Genomic DNA, 21338 nt, shown 5'->3' with positions numbered 1-21338 from the left:
AAAGGTAGGGCATGGAATTGAAAATGCTACTGGAGGATAGCGAACCTGAGATAGTACTGATGGGACCGAGCTATAGGAACATGTAGTTAAGCATCTTGGATATCCAGGGATATCATATAACCCCCTGGCTCCATGGCCAAAATGATGGAACGTAAAGTCTCCATATGAAACCGAGGTACCGAAATGAATTTGTTCAGCACCTTGAGATTGAGAATGGGCCGGAATGACCCATTTGGCTTCTGAACTAGAAACAGGTTGGAGTAAAAACCCTGTTCTCGTTGTGCAGGAGGAACTGGAATGATTACTCCTGACTGAAGCAATTTCTGAACTGCCTCTTGCAAAGCCTGGCCTTCGTCTCTACCCGAGACGGGCTGGTACAAAAAACCTTTGAGGATGGTGCTTCTTGAAGGCAAATGCATAACCTAGAGATACCGCTTCCTGCACCCAGGCATCTGTTGTAGACTGCTGCCAGATCTGTGCAAACTGAAGAAGTCGACCCCCCCACCCTGGGGTCCCCCAGGTGGAGGCCCGCACCATCAGGCTGATGGCTTATTTTCTGTTTTACCAACCGGTCCTCTGGTAGCCCAATGCTTTTTAGTCTTACCAGACTTGTTGTATAGGGGCTGCTTGCCATCACTTTTTCCATTAGCTTTTCCTTGAGACCGAAAGGGATGAAAAGCTGGAACTTTAGGTTAGTGTGTGGAATGAAACTTTACCTTCCTGGAATCTGCTTCTGACTCCAAAATTTCTGTAAATTCTTTACAAAAAATAATATCTCCAGAAAAAGGCAAAGATTCCAAAACCTTCTTAGATTCTAAATCAGCTTTCCACGTACGTAGCCAAACTGCTCTGCGAGCAGCTATTGTTGAAGCTGATGCCCTGGAGACAATAGTACCCCTTTCCAATGCTGCTTCTTCCAAGAAAATCGCAGCATGTTTTATATGTGCTATATGGGATTTTTGCTCTCTAGATGGCCATTGAAAGATCCCCTTCCAATGCATCAGCCCAGGCAGCCACTGCCTTTGCCATCCAAGCTGAAGCCATGGCTACTATTATGACTGCCCCAGACAGGGAAGAAATGGTTTTTAAAAAACCATCCACTCTCCTATCTGTGAAATCATTTAATGATGTTGAAGGCAGAGGTAATGTAAATTTTTGCACTAATCAAATCACATGCGTATCTACTTTGGGAGCCACCTCCCTTTTTAAACAATCCCCAGGTGGAAGAGGATAATTGGAATTCCATTTCCTAGGAATTCTAAACGTCTTACTGGGCGTAGCCCAAGCCTCTTCCATGATTTCCGTCAGCTGATCTGACCCAGGAAACTCAGTCTTAACTGTTTTGGGACGTTTAAGCACAGGTGCCTTGGTTTTTAACACAGGCTCTGCTGATTCCTCTAAGGATAGAATGGCTTTCATTATCTTAATTAACTCAGCTATATCCACTGAGCTGAGACCGTCCTCCTCTTCGTATGCTGAACCAGAGTTTATTGAGCTTTCATCTTCCGATGAATCCTCATCTGAAACATGTGTAGCCTGTGAGGATGAAGATTTACTTACCACTGGCTTATCAGCCTGTTTCTTTTGAGAGACTGCTGCTGGAAGTGATAAACCGCAGGTGGGACGCTGCATGTAAGGGTTAATCGTATAACCTATCCCTGGTACAGGAGTTATAATTATCCGCTCAGCTATTCTGGATGTTTGTGCACCTGAATCTGCCTTGTAATTTTCAAGACCCTGGTGATAGCTAAAACAATTTTCACACAAACCATCCTGAACCAGATCCTGAGAGGTTAACCCAGCTTTGCAAGACAAACATGATATGAGTGTTGGTGTTGCTGTGAGTGTATCTTCCTCACCTTTACCGCTCTTAGACATGATAAATAATCAACACTTACACAGTGTACTACACAATTTGAAACTGTAATCACTTTAAGCTTTTTAAAGTGATATACAATCCGACCCCACCCTGCTATGCACCAGCAATGAGGATCGGAATAGAAAAAAACTGACAGAATATATAGTAAAGTCAGCAATCACACTAGCAGTCAGTCACATGTTATACATTAATATAATAAGCAATATGAGAGCATAATTATTACCAGTTATTTATATAGCAAACACATATTCCGCAGTGCTTTACAGAGAATAATTGTCCATTCACATCAACTACAAATACATTTCAAGTATGTAGGCGAACATATTACTGAATCATGTTTAAAAAAATCTACTGTATTCAGATGCATAGAGAAGAAACAACAGTAATAGTATACAGACTCATATGCAATAGGCACTTATCTAAGTATTCATACTCAAAAGGTAGATAGAGACTTAATGCTACTCAGTAGAGTGGGATACTGGGAGACTCACTTCGCTTCCAAGACCGATCAACACGTTTGCGAATGCTGAGTGGATTGAGATGCTACTAGTGTACACTGCCGCTCCATGAACCTATAGTGAACACAGACGCACCAGTCACACAGCCGCCTATGCTGCAACTGGGTCCCCTTCATATACAGTGTCTCAGACGGAAGCAGGAAAGCAGTTCATGGCAGGAGACTCGGAGGAAACTGGTCATGAACTGGGGGCAGGGTCGACCAGGAGAGCGTCTGACTCTCCACTGTTGACATCAACCCTAGAATTGCAGATGCTAGGATCCCCCCCCGCTGTTATATGTTAGAAACTGGCCATGGAACGCACACAGCAGATTTAAGGACAGGGAATTACTGGGGATCCTAGCATCTGCAATCCTGAGGAAGCCTGCACAAGGCGAAACTAGTTGATTACAGAGATACTGATCCCGAACCGAGCCGCACCAGTGCACTCAGCGGACCGCTTGGTAAGCACCGCCGGTGGACACAAAGCAAACCTGACCGATCTCTGCAGCCAGGAGGACCGAGAAGCCCCATAAGCCGTAACAACTTGCCACAAGAGCCACTCCAACATTCATTCACTGGTAGCGTATGTTTTCAATGAACATCTACTTTCCGGCATGAGAAAAAGCATGCAGAAAAAAGCACACCGACCACTTAATAGGCTTTGGGGCAACAAACTACAACCAGGAAACTTACAAATAACGTCACCATTACACAAAGTGACGAAGTGGGTGAGACGCAAACACGCATCACCCTCACATATGTACCTTAATGATTTTGAACTGATGTTTATTCTGATCCATCTCAAGTGATCACACTTAATTGACTTTAATTACTGTGCACTAGAGGTCAAGCTTTGGCGTAAGGAAAACTTTGTGATTTCAATAACAGCCATCCAGACCTCCAAAGTATCTTTTTACTGCAATTTACTTTACCTTTCTATATATGTGTGTAATTTGTTTTTGTATGTGGATTAGTTTGTCTACCGGCACTAGGAACAGCAAATAGCAATTATAACCAAGAAATTTGTTTTTGAAGACCAGTAATAATAACAACAGTCTGTTCTAGGCTCACATCATTTACTTGCCTTAGAATAGACCTTAGAAATTCCACGTCATTTTAAGCTGTTTTGTGATTGTGTACAATAAATACACCCTCTTTTAAAACTAGTATTGTGTGTTTATCCACGGTAGCGCTAGGAGTACACCCCCCTTTAATGTATCCTGACTAACAGTGGAATAGGTAGTGATTCCACCACTCCAAGCAGCAACCTAGGTTAAAAATCTTTATTTTTCTCACCGAGCACAGTGCAATAACCCCCCTGTTTTATTATGATCCCTGAGGCCTAGCGCTGGTGCACCCAAGGTGGCAGCCGCGTCAGCGAATGTTTGGTAGTCTCCACCCAAAACAGTGTGGCTGTGTCCGTATTCCCCTTCTAAGTGGAACCAATGCCTTACCTTCTCCCGATGCTCCGGCCACAGCCTGGTAATGTCTGCTGGACCTGCTAGTATATCCGACACAGACGCCCACCGAAACAGCACTGTACTCGTGGGTAAGCGTTGTTGCAAACCGGCGGAGAGTTGTTGGAGCGACTCTTTCTAAGGTACGAATAAGACGCTTTTTAGAAAGATCACTCAAGAAAAAATAGTAAGACTATAAAAATAAAATAAGAAAGCTTAGGGCTGCTAAAAACCAGCAGCCCTCTGACCATGGTCCGACTCCTGCCACACCAAATAAAAAAATTATTTGCCTGTACCAGGAGGCGGGGATATATGGACGGGCCTGTTGCATGCTGGGAGGCTGAAAAGCTTTGACCGATTGGTGTAAATCCGCTGTAGCTTACTCATAACCCAATTTTATCCTGTGGATAACCTGTGGACCCTGCCAGAGTAAATTAAGTTATTGAGTTACTGTATGTAAGAAATAAGAAAAAGTAAAAATAAATAAATCTCTTGTTCAAGAGCGCCAACAACTTCTAAAACAAAGTGACATGCTGTATCTAATATTTTTGTCACAGGTAGCAATGTAAGAGTTAAACTGCACAAAATTCAAAGAAGAAACCCTATAGGCGGTATCCTTTTATTGGAAAGCGGAGTCTCTCACACATCAAGGACATTTTTTAATGGTAGTAGAATTAATTAAGATTCTCACTTGGTACATATAATGTGAAGATGATCAATTTTATGGTTGACCATTAGTGTGCCATAAATGTATAACTAATGCATTAATGTGATAAGATGCCACATTTGGCATTGGCAGTTCTCTGAATAATAATTATATAGTGCTCTTTCTCCAAAAAGACACATTATATCAATGTGATCAGAGTTTACCACATGCACAATATTTATTACTAATAATAATGATAAACAGTCTATATATTATACAGTATGCTTCAAAAGGTTTCAGCATTTTGTTCATAAACAAAATGTATGGTGCACTGTTATCATGCCCCCATTTACATTAGTAAAGTTGCGCATATCCATATTTGTTTCTGTGGTAATTGAGACACTGGCACCATATTAATAACATACTGCATAATATGGAGTATATTTCTTAACAAATATACGGATCGCTCTATAAAACGAAGAATCCTTTTAACTGCATTTCACAGAACAATTTTTTTTTAGGTGGGAATGTACTAACCTCAAGGACATGGGCTTCAGTAAGAGACTATCCCGGTGATCAGTAAGAAGTAAAGTGATAACATACACAGGGGTCTATTCATGAAGCAGTGAAAAGTGTGGAGAAGTGAGCCAGTGGAGAAGTTGACCATGGCAACCAATCAGCTGATGCGTATAATTTTATGGAATGCACTTTATAAATATTATGTAAGCACTGATTGGTTGCCATAGGCAACTTCTCCACCGGCAACTTCTCCACTCGTTTCACTCCTTCATGAATAGACCCCACAATCCATTTATTTCTGGGTCTAGACCCTGGGCGGCAACTGCGCGCATGCGACTACACATCTGCGAAAATGAAAAAACATTACAATTGAAATCGTGAACAGCTCTAGCTCAATGGTAACGAATCACAAGTTCGTTCTCCAGCAGGGCTGCTCCACTGAAAGATGGTGTTAGCACATGCATACAAAATACACAAAGCTATGACTTGTGGGACTTGTTACATGCCATCCCCTTAGAAAACTATGGGGATGGCTTATGCGATATCTAGTAACCATAAAGCAGGAGGTATCAATTAAATTGATGTTGTGTCAGGGGCTAAATTGCACATTTACTAATGTTTAAAAATCAATATTACAAAATCATTTGATAGTAAATGTGCGTTTAGCTTCTGAAACACAACATCGATTCAACATAAATTATAATTGATTAAAATCAACCTATAGAAAAATTACCCACTGGTCTCGTGTTATTGTAGGACAAACCGCCAATAAAATAAGAATTTACTTACCGATAATTCTATTTCTCGGAGTCCGTAGTGGATGCTGGGGTTCCTGAAAGGACCATGGGGAATAGCGGCTCCGCAGGAGACAGGGCACAAAAGTAAAGCTTTCCGATCAGGTGGTGTGCACTGGCTCCTCCCCCTATGACCCTCCTCCAAGCCAGTTAGGATACTGTGCCCGGACGAGCGTACACAATAAGGGAGGAATTTTGAATCCCGGGTAAGACTCATACCAGCCACACCAATCACACCGTACAACTTGTGATCTAAACCCAGTTAACAGTATGATAACAGCGGAGCCTCTGAAAAGATGGCTCACAACAATAATAACCCGATTTTTGTAACTATGTACAAGTATTGCAGATAATCCGCACTTGGGATGGGCGCCCAGCATCCACTACGGACTCCGAGAAATAGAATTATCGGTAAGTAAATTCTTATTTTCTCTATCGTCCTAGTGGATGCTGGGGTTCCTGAAAGGACCATGGGGATTATACCAAAGCTCCCAAACGGGCGGGAGAGTGCGGATGACTCTGCAGCACCGAATGAGAGAACTCCAGGTCCTCCTTAGCCAGGGTATCAAATTTGTAGAATTTAGCAAACGTGTTTGCCCCTGACCAAGCAGCTGCTCGGCAAAGTTGTAAAGCCGAGACCCCTCGGGCAGCCGCCCAAGATGAGCCCACCTTCCTTGTGGAATGGGCATTTACATATTTTGGCTGTGGCAGGCCTGCCACAGAATGTGCAAGCTGAATTGTATTACACATCCAACTAGCAATAGTCTGCTTAGAAGCAAGAGCACCCAGTTTGTTGGGTGCATCCAGGATAACAGCAAGTCAGTTTTCCTGACTCCAGCCGTCCTGGAACATATTTTCAGGGCCCTGACATCATCTAGCAACTTGGAGTCCTCCAAGTCCCTAGTAGGTGCAAGGCACCACAATAAGCTGGTTCAGGTGAAACACTGACACCACCTTAGGGAGAGAACTGGGGACGAGTCCGCAGCTCTGCCCTGTCCGAATGGACAAACAGATATGGGCTTTTTTGAGAAAAAACCACCAATTTGACACTCGCCTGGTCCAGGCCAGGGCCAAGAGCATGGTCACTTTTCATGTGAGATGCTTCAAATCCACAGATTTGACTGGTTTTAAACCAATGTGATTTGAGGAATCCCAGAACTACGTTGAGATCCCACAGTGCCACTGGAGGCACAAAAGGGGGTTGCATATGCAATACTCCCTTGACAAACTTCTGGACTTCAGGAACTGAAGCCAATTCTTTCTGGAAGAAAATCGACAGGGCCGAAATTTGAACCTTAATGGACCCCAATTTGAGGCCCATAGACACTCCTGTTTGCAGGAAATGCAGGAAACGACCGAGTTGAAATTTCTTTGTGGGGCCTTCCTGGCCTCACACCACGCAACATATTTTCGCCACATGTGGTGATAATGTTGTGCGGTCACCTCCTTTCTGGCTTTGACCAGGGTAGGAATGACCTCTTCCGGAATGCCTTTTTCCCTTAGGATCCGGCTTTCCACCGCCATGCCGACAAACGCAGCTGCGGTAAGTCTTGGAACAGACATGGTACTTGCTGAAGCAAGTCCCTTCTTAGCGGCAGAGGCCATAAGACCTCTGTAAGCATCTCTTGAAGTTCCGGGTACCAAGTCCTTCTTGGCCAATCCGGAGCCATGAGTATAGTTCTTACTCCTCTACGTCTTATAATTCTCAGCACCTTAGGTATGAGAAGCAGAGGAGGGAACACATACACCGACTGGTACACCCACGGTGTTACCAGAACGTCCACAGCTATTGCCTGAGGGTCTCTTGACCTGGCGCAATACCTGTCCCGTTTTTTGTTCAGACGGGACGCCATCATGTCCACCTTTGGTATTTCCCAACGGTTTACAATCATGTGGAAAAAACTTCCCGATGAAGTTTCCACTCTCCCGGGTGGAGGTCGTGCCTGCTGAGGAAGTCTGCTTCCCAGTTTCCATTCCCGGGATGAAACACTGCTGACAGTGCTATCACATGATTTTCCGCCCAGCGAAAAGTCCTTGCAGTTTTTGCCATTGCCCTCCTGCTTCTTGTGTCGCCCTGTCTGTTTACGTGGGCGACTGCCGTGATGTTTTTCCCACTGGATCAATACCGGCTGACCTTGAAGCAGAGGTCTTGCTAAGCTTAGAGCATTATAAATTTACCCTTAGCTCCAGTATATTTATGTGGAGAAAAGTCTCCAGACTTGATCACACTCCCTGGAAATTTTTTCCTTGTGTGACTGCTCCCCAGCCTCTCGGGCTGGGCTCCGTGGTCACCAGCATCCAATCCTGAATGCCGAATCTGCGGCCCTCTAGAAGATGAGCACTCTATAACCACCACAGGAGAGACACCCTTGTCCTTGGATATAGGGTTATCCGCTGATGCATCTGAAGATGCGATCCGGACCATTTGTCCAGCAGATCCCACTGAAAAGTTCTTGCGTGAAATCTGCCGAATGGAATTGCTTCGTAGGAAGCCACCATTTTTACCAGGATCCTTGTGCAATGATGCACTGTTTTTAGGAGGTTCCTGACTAGCTCGGATAACTCCCTGGCTTTCTCTTCCGGGAGAAACACCTTTTTCTGGACTGTGTCCAGAATCATCCCTAGGCACAGCAGACGTGTCGTCGGGATCAGCTGCGATTTTGGAATATTTAGAATCCACCCGTGCTGTTGTAGCAGTATCCGAGATAGTGCTACTCCGACCTCCAACTGTTCCCTGGACTATGCCCTTATCAGGAGATCGTCCAAGTAAGGGATAATTAAGACGCCTTTTCTTCGAAGAAGAATCATCATTTCGGCCATTACCTTGGTAAAGACCCGGGGTGCCGTGGACAATCCAAACGGCAGCGTCTGAAACTGATAGTGACAGTTCTGCACCACGAACCTGAGGTACCCTTAGTGAGAAGGGCAAATTTGGGACATAGAGGTAAGCATCCCTGATGTCCCGGGACACTATATAGTCCCCTTCTTCCTGGTTCGTTATCACTGCTCTGAGTGACTCCATCTTGATTTGAACCTTTGTAAGTGTTCAAAAAAATTTTTAGAATAAGTCTCACCTAGCCTTCTGGCTTCAGTACCACAATATAGTGTGGAATAATACCCCTTTTCTTGTAGTAGGAGGGGTAATTTAATTATCACCTGCTGGGAATACAGCTTGTGAATTTTTTCCCATACTGCCTCCTTGTCGGAGGGAGACCTTGGTAAAGCAGACTTCAGGAGCCTGCGAAGGGGAAACGTCTCAACATTCCAATCTGTACCCCTGGGATACTACTTGTAGGATCCAGGGGTCCTGTACGGTCTCAGCGCCATGCTGAGAACTTGTCAGAAGCGGTGGAACGCTTCTGTTCCTGGGAATGGGCTGCCTGCTGCAGTCTTCTTCCCTTTCCTCTATCCCTGGGCAGATATGATCTTATAGGGACGAAAGGACTTAGGCTGAAAAGACGGTGTCTTTTTCTGCAGAGATGTGACTTAGGGTAGAAACGGCGGATTTTCCAGCAGTTGCCGTGGCCACCAGGTCCGATGAACCGACCCCAAATAACTCCTCTTCCTTTATACGGCAATACACCTTTGTGCCGTTTGGAATCTGCATCACCTGACCACTGTCGTGTCCATAACATCTTCTGGCAGATATGGACATCGCATTTACTCTTGATGCCAGAGTGCAAATATCCCTCTGTGCATCTCGCATATATAGAAATGCATCCTTTAAATGCTCTATAGTCAATAAAATACTGTCCCTGTCAAGGGTATCAATATTTTTAGTCAGGGAATCCGACCAAGCCACCCCAGCTCTGCACATCCAGGCTGAGGCGATCGCTGGTCGCAGTATAACACCAGTATGTGTGTATATACTTTTTATGATATTTTTCCAGCCTCCTGTCAGCTGGTCCTTGAGGACGGCCCTATCTATAGACGGTACCGCCACTTGTTTTGATAAGCGTGTGAGCGCCTTATCCACCCTAAGGGGTGTTTCCCAACGCGCCCTAACTTCTGGCGGGAAAGGGTATACCGCCCATAATTTTCTATCGGGGGGAACCCACGCATCATCACACACTTTATTTAATTTATCTGATTCAGGAAAAACTACGGTAGTTTTTTCACATCCCACATAATACCCTCTTTTGTGGTACTTGTAGTATCAGAAATATGTAACACCTCCTTCATTGCCTTTAACGTGTGGCCCTAATAAGGAATACGTTTGTTTATTCACCGTCGACACTGGATTCAGTGTCCCTGTCTGTGTCGACCGACTAAAGTAAACGGGCGTTTTAAAAACCCCTGACGGTGTTTTTGAGACGTCTGGACCGGTACTAATTGTTTGTCGGCCGTCTCATGTCGTCAACCGACCTTGCAGCGTGTTGACATTATCACGTAATTCCCTAAATAAGCCATCCATTCCGGTGTCGACTCCCTAGAGAGTGACATCACCATTACAGGCAATTGCTCCGCCTCCTCACCAACATCGTCCTCATACATGTCGACACACACGTACCGACACACAGCACACACACAGGGAATGCTCTGATAGAGGACAGGACCCACTAGCCCTTTGGAGAGACAGAGGGAGAGTTTACCAGCACACACCAAAAACGCTATAATTATATAGGGACAACCTTATATAAGTGTTTTCCCTTATAGCATCTTTTTTATATATTTCTAACGCCAATTTAGTGCCCCCCCTCTCTGTTTTAACCCTGTTTCTGTAGTGCAGTGCAGGGGAGAGCCTGGGAGCCTTCCCTCCAGCCTTTCTGTGAGGGAAAATGGCGCTGTGTGCTGAGGAGATAGGCCCCGCCCCTTTTTCGGCGGCCTCGTCTCCCGCTCTTAACGGATTCTGGCAGGGGTTAAATATCTCCATATAGCCTCCGGAGGCTATATGTGAGGTATTTTTAGCCAAAATAGGTATTCATTTGCCTCCCAGGGCGCCACCCTCCCAGCGCCCTGCACCCTCAGTGACTGCCGTGTGAAGTGTGCTGAGAGGAAAATGGCGCACAGCTGCAGTGCTGTGCGCTACCTTTAGAAGACTGAGGAGTCTTCTGCCGCCGATTCTGGACCTCTTCTTACTTCAGCATCTGCAAGGGGGCCGGCGGCAAGGCTCCGGTGACCATCCAGGCTGTACCTGTGATCGTCCCTCTGGAGCTGATGTCCAGTAGCCAAGAAGCCAATCCATCCTGCACGCAGGTGAGTTCACTTCTTCTCCCCTAAGTCCCTCGTTGCAGTGATCCTGTTGCCAGCAGGACTCACTGTAAAATAAAAAACCTAAGCTAAACTTTTCTAAGCAGCTCTTTAGGAGAGCCACCTAGATTGCACCCTTCTCGGCCGGGCACAAAAATCTAACTGGCTTGGAGGAGGGTCATAGGGGGAGGAGCCAGTGCACACCACCTGATCGGAAAGCTTTACTTTTGTGCCCTGTCTCCTGCGGAGCCGCTATTCCCCATGGTCCTTTCAGGAACCCCAGCATCCACTAGGACGATAGAGAAATTACGTTTTTTTGTAGACAACATACTATTGTTTGTAACCATCCCTGGGACACCTTTCCCTGCCCTTTACAATTGATAGCTATAATACAGCTTCTTTTTGTAAGTTGAACACCTGCCTGAAGATGTTCTGTCTTCTCTTAAACCCTGATATAAATCTCCCTGGAAGACTGACTTCCTTCTTTAACTTTGTATTAATATCCCAAATAGTACTGGTGCCTTTGCAGATGTGAACGTTGATACAATGTCAGCTAACTAGTCATGTTAGCATTCTCCTGGGCGACGCCATGCTGCCTAAAGTCATCTGAGAAATTTCAGCTATACACAGCATTCCTACGCTTCACATGATTCACACATCCAATCCACTGCTAGAGGTCCCACTGCTCCTTGCCACCTTTACCTTGCCAGTAATACACCCTCCTAGTATCCTTGATAACCTGTGGCAGAAGTAGTTCCTAGTTTCTGAGCTCAAGCCTCTGAAATAGTTACCTGCATTATTTTCCTGAGCGCTCCTACCCCTGTGGATTCAGCCTGTATCAGTGCTCCCTATTCTTCAGCTGGAAGTTACCATCTGCTCCTACTGTAATCAGCATTTCCACCAACACCAGTGTGCGGTCTGCCCCCTTATCTATACATGTGCATCCTGCATGCAGTCTCCAAACTACATACCACCTGTGTCCTGAGCTGCTAATGAATATCCAAGTTATACAGCTGCTACTGCAGATATACATGTAATGATAGTGTGATAACAGATTGATTGATCCATCCAGTACTCATTAAGTATTCATTGTACTAGGTCGCTAAATTTTGCTACCACAGTCAGGTAGCATACTGTGTTAACCTAGATTTGTTTTCATCTACAATTCCTTATTGGTTAGGTTAATGAGGAAAAGTATCATTCTGCCACCTTGCTTCCTTCGTTCTAGCCATAACCAGTACTGCCCTGCGGCCCCAGCTTCGGGTACATTACAAACTCAGAATCGGACAATGTGCCTTTTTTGCAGCATCCCTTATATCAGAGGCGGGCAAAACGTCGATCGCAGAGCTCTCGACGGTAGACCGCGATCCAAGTGTGACTTGTCGCCTCTGCCGCCTGAGTCCGGAGCGTTCCCAATGATGCATTGTGTGGCTGACGTCATGACATCAGCCGCGCAATGCACGATTGGGAACGTGATGTGAGGAGCCTGTGCACCTGCTGGATCTGGATTGATCCAGTCAGCGCTGGCGGCAGCAGGACAGCAGCAGCAGCGGGAAGCTGGAGCAGGATCCAGCCAGTGGGCAGACAGCCAGCTAAAGTAAGTAGATCTGGCACTGTGGGGGCCTATTTGGCACTGTGGGGCCTATGTGGCACTGTGGGGGCATATGTGTTTGAGGTTTCTACCTGTGGGGGCCAATGTGTGATTTTGTGCAAGTAAGTCATTACACCCTGTGCAGAAAGGCTATGCCCCGTTTTCGTTATACCACGCCCCTTTTGTTATGCCATGCCCCTTTTTTGGGAGCATTATTCCGCGTAGGTAGATCACAAAAGCTTTTCAGCTTTCAAAGTAGATCACTGTCTCCAAAAGTCTGGCCACCCCTGCCTTATACGATTCCTAAAAGAGATGTAGTTAAGGCTCACAAGCTAATAGTGACCTATGAGGGTTACAATACCCCCATAGAGCGTGCCCAGCCACACCGAGAGTGCTCGTTCAGCGCAGATGTAGCCATGATGAGCAGTGGCTACATCTGTATATAAACGTTTCTGCATCAGGGGACAGGATACTATATGGTGTAGAAAATAGTTTAAAGCGAGGGTAAAGCACATGAGGGGAGAGGGCCCTGCTCATGACAGCTTGCATTCTGAAGGAGAGGGTCAGTGATACAGGGGTGACACAGACGGGGTAGACACTGAACATGTAAAAGAGGGTTAGTATGAGAGATGGCTGGGTTTGATGAAGAAGTGGGTCTTGAGAGCACGTTCAAAGTTTTGTAGAGTAGTGGAGAGTCTGATATTGCTTTAAGGATGGCATTAAACGTATTATATTGTTTTAACGATGGCATTAAACATATTAGAAAGTACATTATCTTAATGATATACAGTATATAGTATGGCAGTACCGGAAATTAGTTTTTTGTGACAAACACCATTCACACAGTCATGCAAATGTTGTTGAACTAATACGATGAAGAAAAAATAAGATTTTACTCACCGGTAAATCTATTTCTCGTAGTCCGTAGTGGATGCTGGGAACTCCGTAAGGACCATGGGGAATAGACGGGCTCCGCAGGAGACTGGGCACTCTAAAAGAAAGATTAGGTACTATCTGGTGTGCACTGGCTCCTCCCACTATGACCCTCCTCCAGACCTCAGTTAGGATACTGTGCCCGGAAGAGCTGACACAATAAGGAAGGATTTTGAATCCCGGGTAAGACTCATACCAGCCACACCAATCACACCATATAACTCGTGATACTACACCCAGTTAACAGTATGAAATATAACTGAGCCTCTCAACAGATGGCTCAACAATAACCCTTAGTTAGGCAATAACTACATACAAGTATTGCAGACAATCCGCACTTGGGATGGGCGCCCAGCATCCACTACGGACTACTAGAAATAGATTTACCGGTGAGTAAAATCTTATTTTCTCTGACGTCCTAGTGGATGCTGGGAACTCCGTAAGGACCATGGGGATTATACCAAAGCTCCCAAACGGGCGGGAGAGAGCGGATGACTCTGCAGCACCGAATGAGAGAACTCAAGGTCCTCCTCAGCCAGGGTATCAATTTTGTAGAATTTAGCAAACGTGTTTGCCCCTGACCAAGTTGCAGCTCGGCAAAATTGTAAAGCCGAGACCCCTCGGGCAGCCGCCCAAGATGAGCCCACTTTCCTCGTGGAATGGGCTTTTACTGATTTAGGATGCGGCAATCCAGCCGCAGAATGCTCCAGCTGAATTGTGCTACAAATTCAGCGAGCAATAGTCTGCTTAGAAGCAGGAGCACCTATTTTGTTGGGTGCCTACAGGATAAAAAGCAAGTCAGTTTTCCTGACTCCAGCCGTCCTGGAAATATAAATTTTTAAGGCCCTGACTACGTCCAGTAACTTGGAATCTTCCAAGTCCCTAGTAGCCGCAGGCACTACAATAGGTTGGTTCAAGTGAAAAGCTGATACCACCTTAGGGAGAAACTGGGGACGAGTCCTCAATTCTGCCCTATCCATATGGAAAATCAGATAAGGGCTTTTACATGACAAAGCCGCCAATTCTGACACACGCCAGGCCGAAGCCAAGGCCAATAACATGACCACTTTCCACGTGAGATATTTCAAATCCACAGTTTTAAGTGGCTCAAACCAATGTGATTTTAAGAAACTCAACACCACGTTGAGATCCCAAGGTGCCACAGGAGGCACAAAAGGGGGCTGAATATGTAGCACTCCCTTTACAAATGTCTGAACTCCAGGCAGTGAAGCCAGTTCTTTCTGGAAGAAAATCGACAGAGCCGAAATCTGGACCTTAATGGAACCCAATTTTAGGCCCATAGTCACCCCCGACTGTAGGAAGTGCAGAAAACGACCCAGCTGAAATTCCTCTGTTGGGGCCTTCCTGGCCTCACACCACGCAACATATTTTCGCCAAATACGGTGATAATGGTTTGCGGTTACTTCTTTCCTGGCTTTTATCAGCGTAGGAATGACTTCTTCCGGAATGCCCTTTTCCTTTAGGATCCGGAATTCAACCGCCATGCCATCAAACGCAGCCACGGTAAGTCTTGGAACAGACAGGGCCCCTCCTGTAGCAGATCCTGTCTGAGCGGTAGAGGCCATGGGTCCTCTGATATAATTTCTTGAAGTTCTGGGTACCAAGCTCTTCTTGGCCCATCCGGAACCACGAGTATCGTTCTTACTCCTCGTTTTCTTATTATTCTCAGTACCTTTGGTATGAGAGGCAGAGGAGGGAATACATAAACCGACTGGTACACCCACGGTGTCACTAGAGCGTCCACAGCTATTGCCTGAGGGTCCCTTGACCTGGCGCAATATCTAGTTTTTTGTTTAGGCGGGACGCCATCATGTCCACCTGTGGCCTTTCCCAACGGTTTACCAACAGTTGGAAGACTTCTGGATGAAGTCCCCACTCTCCCGGGTGTAGGTCGTGTCTGCTGAGGAAGTCTGCTTCCCAGTTGTCCACTCCCGGAATGAACACTGCTGACAGTGCTAAGACGTGATTTTCCGCCCATCGGAGAATCCTTGTGGCTTCTGCCATCGCCATCCTGCTTCTTGTGCCGCCCTGTCGGTTTACATGGGCGACTGCCGTGATGTTGTCTGATTGGATCAGTACCGGCTGGTTTTGAAGCAGAGGCCTTGCCAGACTTAGGGCATTGTAAATGGCCCTCAGTTCCAGAATATTTATGTGTAGGGACGACTCCTGACTTGACCAAAGTCCTTGGAAATTTCTTCCCTGTGTGACTGCCCCCCAGCCTCGAAGACTGGCATCCGTGGTTACCAGGACCCAGTCCTGTATGCCGAATCTGCGGCCCTCTTGAAGATGAGCACTCTGCAGCCACCACAGTAGAGATACCCTGGTCCTTGGAGACAGGGTTATCAGCCGATGCATCTGAAGATGCGATCCCGACCACTTGTCCAAGAGGTCCCACTGAAAGGTTCTTGCATGGATCCTGCCGAATGGAATTTTGCTTCGTAAGAAGCTACCATTTTTCCCAGGACTCGTGTGCAGTGATGCACCGATACCTGTTTTGGTTTCAGGAGGTCTCTGACTAGAGATGACAGCTCCTTGGCTTTCTCCTGCGGGAGAAACACTTTTTTCTGTTCTGTGTCCAGAACCATCCCCAGGAACAGTAGGCGTGTGGTAGGAACCAGCTGTGACTTTGGAATGTATAGAATCCATCCGTGCTGTTGTAGCACTTCCCGAGATAGTGCTACTCCGACCAACAACTGCTCCTTGGACCTCGCCTTTATAAGGAGATCGTCCAAGTACGGGATAATTAAAACTCCCTTTTTTCGAAGGAGTATCATCATTTCTGCCATTACCTTGGTAAAGACCCTCGGTGCCGTGGACCGTCCAAACGGCAGTGTTTGGAATTGGTAATGGCAATCCTGTACCACAAATCTGAGGTACTCCTGGTGAGGATGGTAAATGGGGACATGTAGGTAAGCATCCTTGATGTCCAGGGATACCATGTAATCCCCCTCCTCCAGGCTTGCAATAACCGCCCTGAGCGATTCCATCTTGAACTTGAATTTTTTTATGTATGTGTTCAAGGATTTCAAATTTAAAATGGGTCTCACCGAACCGTCCGGTTTCGGTACCACAAACAGTGTGGAATAGTAACCCCGTCCTTGTTGAAGTAGGGGCACCTTGACTATCACCTGCTGGGAATACAGCTTGTGAATTGCCTCTAGCACAGCCTCCCTGCCTGAGGGAGTTGTCGGCAAGGCAGATTTGAGGAAACGGCGGGGGGGAGACGCCTCGAATTCCAGCTTGTACCCCTGAGATACTACTTGAAGGATCCAGGGATCCACCTGTGAGCGAGCCCACTGATCGCTGAAATTTTTGAGGCGGCCCCCCACCGTACCTGGCTATGCCTGTGGAGCCCCCGCGTCATGCAGTGGACTCAGAGGAAGCGGGGGAAGAATTTTGATTCTGGGAACTGGCTGACTGGTGCAGCTTTTTCCCTCTCCCCTCGTCTCTGTGCAGAAAGGAAGCACCTTTGACCCGCTTGCTTTTCTGAAGCCGAAAGGACTGTACCTGATAATACAGTGCTTTCTTAGGCTGTGAGAAAACCTGAGGTAAAAATTTTTCTTCCCAGCTGTTGCTGTGGATACGAGGTCCCAGAGACCATCCCCAAACAATTCCTCACCCTTATAAGGCTCTATGTGCCTTTTAAAGTCAGCATCACTTGTCCAGTGTCGGGTCTCTAATACCCTCCTGACAGAATGGACATTGCATTAATTCTGGATGCCAGCCGGCAAAATATCCCTCTGTGCATCCCTCATATATAAGACGACGTCTTATGTTCGCAAAATAGTATCCCTGTTTGACAGGGTTACAGACCACGCTGCAGCAGCACTATCTGCAGGTCTAGTACCTGAGTGTGTAAATACAGACTTCAGGATAGCCTCCTGCTTTTTATCAGCAGGTACCTTCAAAGTGGCCGTATCCTAAGACGGCAGTGCCACCTTTTTTGACAAACGTGTGAGCGCCTTATCCACCCTAGGGGATATCTCCCAGCGTAACTTATCCTCTGGCGGGAAAGGGTACGCCATCAGTAACTTTTTAGAAATTACCAGTTTCTTATCGGGGGAACCCACGCTTTTTCACACTTCATTCACTCATTTGATGGGGGAACAAAACACTGCCTGCTTTTTCTCCCCAAACATAAAACCCTTTTTTAGTGGTACTTGGGTTAATGTCAGAAATGTGTAACAGATTTTTTATTGCCGGGATCATGTAACGGATGTTCCTAGTGGATTGTGTATATGTCTCAACCTCGTCGACACTGGAGTCAGACTCCGTGTCGACATCTGTGTCTGCCATCTGAGGGAGCGGGCGTATTTGAGCCCCTGATGGCCTTTGAGACGCCTGGGCAGGCGCGGGCTGAGAAGCCGGCTGTCCCATAGCTGTTACGTCATCCAGCCTTTTATGTAAGGAGTTGACACTGTTGGTTTATACCTTCCACCTATCCATCCACTCTGGTGTCGGCCCCACAGGGGGCGACATCACATTTATCGGCATCTGCTCTGCCATCACAAAAGCCTCCTCATCAAACGTGTCGACACAGCCGTACCGACACACCGCACACACACACAGGGAATGCTCTGACTGAGGACAGGACCCCACACAGTCCTTTGGGGAGACAGAGAGAGAGTATGCCAGCACACACCAGAGCGCTATATAATTTTGGGATTAACACTATATTGAGTGAATTTTTCCCAATAGCTGCTTGTATATACAATATTTCGCCTAAATTTTGTGCCCCCCCTCTCTTTTTAACCCTTTGAGCCTGAAAACTACAGGGGAGAGCCTGGGGAGCTGTCTTCCAGCTGCACTGTGAAGAGAAAATGGCGCCAGTGTGCTGAGGGAGAAGCCCCGCCCCTTTTTCAACTGACTTTCTCCCGCTTTTTCTGGAATACTGGCAGGGGTAATTTTACATCTATATAGCCTCTAGGACTATATATGATGTAGATTTGCCAGCCAAGGTGTCATATATTGCCCTCAGGGCGCCCCCCCCCAGCGCCCTGCACCCTCAGTGACCGGAGTGTGAAGTGTTCATGAGGAGCAATGGCGCACAGCTGCAGTGCTGTGCGCTACCTTGGTGAAGACCGAAGTCTTCTGCCGCCGATTTTCCGGACCTCTTCTTGCTTCTGGCTCTGTAAGGGGGACGGCGGCGCGGCTCCGGGAACGAACACCAAGGCCAGTTCCATGCGGTCGATCCCTCTGGAGCTAATGGTGTCCAGTAGCCTAAGAAGCCCAATCCACTCTGCACGCAGGTGAGTTCGCTTCTTCTCCCCTTAGTCCCTCGATGCAGTGAGCCTGTTGCCAGCAGGTCTCACTGTAAAATAAAAAACCTAAATAAACTTTCTTTCTAGGAGCTCAGGAGAGCCCCTAGTGTGCATCCAGCTCGGCCGGGCACAGAAATCTAACTGAGGTCTGGAGGAGGGTCATAGTGGGAGGAGCCAGTGCACACCAGATAGTACCTAATCTTTCTTTTAGAGTGCCCAGTCTCCTGCGGAGCCCGTCTATTCCCCATGGTCCTTACGGAGTTCCCAGCATCCACTAGGACGTCAGAGAAACAAAGGCAATCTTCATAAACAAAGAAAGGATCAAGGACAACATGACCAGGATCATAGAGGAAATGTATCTTCTTGTGTACCACACGTATATAACAACTGAGCACTTTCCCATGATGTGTTCTAAGGGGAGATGGCCCTTCTAGGACAATTATGGGCAAAAGGAGGCATAGATGTATGATCCGCAGCTCTTTCCTTCTTTGTTTATTATAGCTTGTAACACTTGTTTATGTAACAATTCCTGTTATAATATTACAGTGGTGTCACTTTCAATGATTAAATGTTTTAATCTATTACTGAAATTAGGTGTAAGAAGTTTTCTGCTTAAAGGTTATTACAGAATGGTGTCTTTTTTGATAACATGTATTATATTAGCTTATTACTGAAATGAAGGGTAAGGAATGGCCCATTGGAAGTTAGAGGGCCACACCTGCAGCTGGTGAAGTATCTAAGGTTGCCGATCACTGATCTACAGCATTCAGCTACCTTCCTTTAACGAGTGGATTCTCTGCCTACACAAATAATTCCCCATCATTAATAGTAACTGTAAACAAAGTTTTCGTTATCAGAAAAAAATGGATGCATTTAGGAAGAATTTGGTGCCTTTCATTTCAATAACTAAAAATAAACTCAAGGGGTATCGCTAGATCAGCTACCATTTTATATTGCTGTTCTGAGAGGCGAGGATCTAGGGGTGACGCAAGATGATATGGCTCTCAATTTAGATATATTTAGTTGTGCTATTATTATTATAATTATATATTATATTATTATATGACCCAAAGTTGATGCTATTACCATGTAGTGTTATGAACCACCAGTATCACAGAAGCCTGGTGGCTTAACCATATCTTTGCAAATATACAGTGTGCGACTAATATCTGTAGTTGTTAAGTCTTATTGCGGATACCCTTTGGTGTTCTTTCTCTTGGTTAAAAATAAACTCAGCCAGAACCCACAAAATGCCAGGTTCATGTTGAATTTGCTAACAACTGACAGAATACAAATAGTAATAGCGCTTTTGCTATCGGCTAAATGACGGCATTCAGCACAGAAGAAAGGATTGGCAGAACTGATATTACAGGGAGATAGGAAAAGCAGAATATAAAGTTACTGTGGCAGGTGATTAACTATTGATTTAACAGTATTACCTTTAATTTAGACAACTGTCCAAGGTCTTTAGCTGCGCTGAAAATCATTTGAGCCCCCTGGAGAAAATAAAGACAATACATTTATACTACAAATACATTAAATGAAAACAGTCATTAATATTAATAGTCACATTTAAATGTTATAATTGAAGCGCAGGAACAGCATGCAGAGTTTAAGCTTTGTTTAATTAATATACACAAGTATTTAGAGAAATCACATTATCTTTATTCAGCATGCATTCCTTGTTCCAAATAATTCCAGTGTCACATGATGAAATACATCTATTGTTTTAGAACAATGTGACGGAAGAGCAAATTAAGCTGCTTCCTCTTCACAGTAGTACACAAACTTCGAGAAAAACAAAAACATAAATATTCAGTTTATAAACTCCATTAATGAATATCTAACATAGCAGTTTCTTAAGTTATACAGTATCACCTCCAGTATCAACTAATTTTGTTGTTGTTGAGCGGATTGAGATAAATTATTGAAAGCCCATTCCGCCTCATAACCACAGCTAAATGCATAACAAAAGCTGGCATATGCCTGTGAGAGCTATCAGATCCATATTGATTGATGGTGAAGATAATATTGATGATGATTATTAATGATAGTCATTATCACTTATAATGCTGGCATGTTTTTTGATCTTGACATGACTCAGTTTGTGCAGAATGTTCAACAGATGAAAGGAAGGAGTTGGTGAAGTTTGGGTGTACAGAGTGGGCACACCAGTGCTCTTTGTTTTCAGGATAATGCAGAGATGACTTTTCCTGATGAAGACTCGAGAAATAGCAGAAAGAGAGTTTATGTAGGGGAAGAAGAACATGGCTATTCTCCCTCCACAAAAGGACAAGACTGGCAGCATTTTGTTCGCTTGCCATTAAAACAGTTCTCATGTCCTCTAGCTCTCATTACTTACTGTACTTAAGCTATAAAACCAAGCAGTAACTTAGGAAAGAGACAGAAAAGTCTAACGTAATGAAATGGGTATATCTGATAGCAATCTGATCTGACATTTACTCAGTGCACCTGTGTAGATTTTTCTGTCCCTCTGCACACCTACAAGCTCTTCTAGTTTGTAGAAGTGTCTCTTTGAGCATATAAC

The 21338-nt window shown here is 45.5% G+C and overlaps 1 protein-coding gene across 1 annotated transcript in view; it reads right to left on the bottom strand.

Moving 5' to 3' along the window:
* The window catches only part of UNC13C (unc-13 homolog C), a 1008422-nt gene that overhangs the window by 170030 nt on the left and 817054 nt on the right, over positions 1 to 21338 (bottom strand). The window contains exon 29 of the mRNA XM_063926117.1: positions 20230 to 20286. Coding sequence (XP_063782187.1) covers positions 20230 to 20286 — 57 coding nt within the window. The remainder of the gene's footprint in view (positions 1 to 20229; positions 20287 to 21338) is intronic.

This window comes from Pseudophryne corroboree, chromosome 6 (genome assembly GCF_028390025.1).
Source record: "Pseudophryne corroboree isolate aPseCor3 chromosome 6, aPseCor3.hap2, whole genome shotgun sequence".
Classification (NCBI taxonomy): domain Eukaryota; kingdom Metazoa; phylum Chordata; class Amphibia; order Anura; family Myobatrachidae; genus Pseudophryne; species Pseudophryne corroboree.
This window is presented reverse-complemented; position numbering and strand designations above follow the sequence as displayed.